General features: G+C 37.6%; 1 protein-coding gene across 1 annotated transcript in view; it reads right to left on the bottom strand.

The window, feature by feature from the left end:
- Positions 1-633, bottom strand: part of COL1A2 (collagen, type I, alpha 2) — a gene marked incomplete at its 5' end in the record, with an annotated part of 39,266 nt that extends 38,633 nt beyond the window's left edge. The window contains one exon of the mRNA XM_008949969.1: positions 616-633. Coding sequence (XP_008948217.1) covers positions 616-633 — 18 coding nt within the window. The remainder of the gene's footprint in view (positions 1-615) is intronic.
- Positions 634-2,266: the final 1,633 nt, after the last annotated feature.

Raw genomic sequence — 2,266 nt, 5'->3', positions numbered from 1 at the left:
GGAAAGAGATACATTAAAAATTATTAGTGTACATGAAAAAGGGAAAAAAGACTGCATGTACAGGTCAGATAGCTATTTTCCACAGACAGCATACACACTTTCCACAATAAGTTAATGGATAGATTAGTCATTGTCGTTACTGCGTCAGTTAAAAGTATCACGGCACAGTCCACAGAAGTACTTGCAAAGTTGGTTTTAGTTTTTATAGAATAACTGGCTCAAATTTAACAGTAGTTACTTTTAGAAAGAAAACAGAAAATTTTTAGCCTTTTAAACCTGTATAGATATTGCTGCACTTTTCAAATCGCATAAACCTTTCCAAAGGAACTCTGGTTGAACACGAATGATACTTTGATGCAGTTCAGTTCTTGGTAGGCTTAGTTCTGCTCTTGAGTAAAGCAGCTTAAATCCAATATTTGAGTTTACCCTGGTGTTAAAATGTTGCACCCATTTTTCATTCCTTTTTACTCCCTTCTTATCTCAGTGCTCCTGCTGTTCTCAGGGAACATGGAGATTAATGAATGTAGTCAGTGTTCCTTTCATTTTCAACAAAATATCAATCTGCCTAAGAATATACCGTCTCCATTTCCACACAAGAGAAATAAAAATGCTTACCTTGCGCCCTGCAGGTGCCTGGAAAAAAATAAAGAAGAAAATTTTTGAAAAGATACAGTTTTTCCCAATATTTTAAATTAATGTACATACTCATCTTCTCATATAGCCATAATTTTTCTCACTGCAGTATTTTTAAGTACACCCTATGGTTATCAAATACTATAAAGGCTAGGAGTTTATTCTTTAGTAAAGATACTACATTAGAACATTCTGTTGAAGACTGACAACTACAGCCTACAAAACTGAACATTAAAAAAGCCACACCTGAGTTCTTTCATAATCCTTCTGTGCAATGAAATTTTGACTGCTAAGACTGGTTTTAAAATGAAGTAATCTCCAATCCCCACTGCCAGATATAATGTCCAAACATCATTGCTCCATTGCTTTCTCCTTATGGTCTTTATACCTATGAAGGCAGTCTCTTAAAAAGGCCGTCCCACTTGAGAAATTGGGGTGGGTACCTTTCCAGGCAGTCCCTTCAGGGTTTAATGGGTGTCTTTCCATGACCAGCTTGATAATTAACATTAGTAAATAATCCTGCCACGAAATGGAAATCCAGCCTGTTAACTGAAGTTGAGTGCTACGTATTAGGTAAAAAATAATGATACTGACCTGACTCACATCTGGAAAAAGAAAGGAAAGGAAAAAAGGAGATTAATTAAAGTGTGGATTCAGTTATTTTACAAGCTTTACAATTCAATGCTTTTAAAGCAAAATGCAATTTTTTAAATTTTCTTAATGCGAGAAAAAAATTTTGTAGTGTAATTTCATACTTTTAAGGTGGTTATCTTAAACTGTAAAGACTCACAGGTGAGATTGCTGTGCATTTCAAATTTGAAACAAGCTTGCAAATGAAATTCAAACAAGTGACATGGTTGATATAGTAAAAATGCAGATATCTTCTATAAGCATGCTCTAAATACAATTAAACATATCTCCGTGGAAAAAAATGCACATTGATGTTTTTCACATGTGTGCATGCAACAGATGAATAAACTGAGGCTGACACACGAAGATATTAAATTGCAGAATTAATCTTAACTTTTAATATAAATGGTCCCATCCCACTTTTTATGGGAAACGGTTCTGCCAAACATACCTCTTTTCACGGTTTCCTATAAAATGTCATAGGGTGTAACAGCAAAAAGTTTGAAGCTATTACTCATCAAACAGCAAATAACTTTCCTTGTGTTAGTTACTACTGAGTATGATCTTGTTAATTGCTTGACAGTACTGATTTTCAAAATCTGTTTTCCGAATTTCGAGCAATTAAAAGTCTATCTCGGCTGAAACTTACCGAGATAAAAACGTCTCACGTCGCACTTTAGTGCCAGCAGTTTGAGTGTTACTAACTAACGGTTGTGTTCCTAACGTTGTGTGTTTCTCTACAAAGTGTCACTTTGGCAGCGCACGATCACGCTCATTTGAGACGATTCCTGCGGTCCACCAAAAAGGTCCCAACACCGAAGTGCTGAACACCAGCAAGCACCGAAACACGACGGCAGGACAGCGACTGCCTGTCCTAACTCGAAATGAAAACCATTACTGCCCCCAGGTGATGGTGGCACTGGCGACCATGCGGTCTTATTTCGGGCACGGCGGGGGCGCTCGATGCGCCGGGATGCCCACAGGGACCGCAGCGGCTCCTCCG

Source organism: Merops nubicus, unplaced genomic scaffold, assembly GCF_000691845.1.
Source record: "Merops nubicus isolate BGI_N331 unplaced genomic scaffold, ASM69184v1 scaffold18741, whole genome shotgun sequence".
Classification (NCBI taxonomy): Eukaryota; Metazoa; Chordata; class Aves; order Coraciiformes; family Meropidae; genus Merops; species Merops nubicus.
Note: the sequence above shows the minus strand (reverse complement) of the source record. Positions and strands in the feature narration are given on the sequence as shown.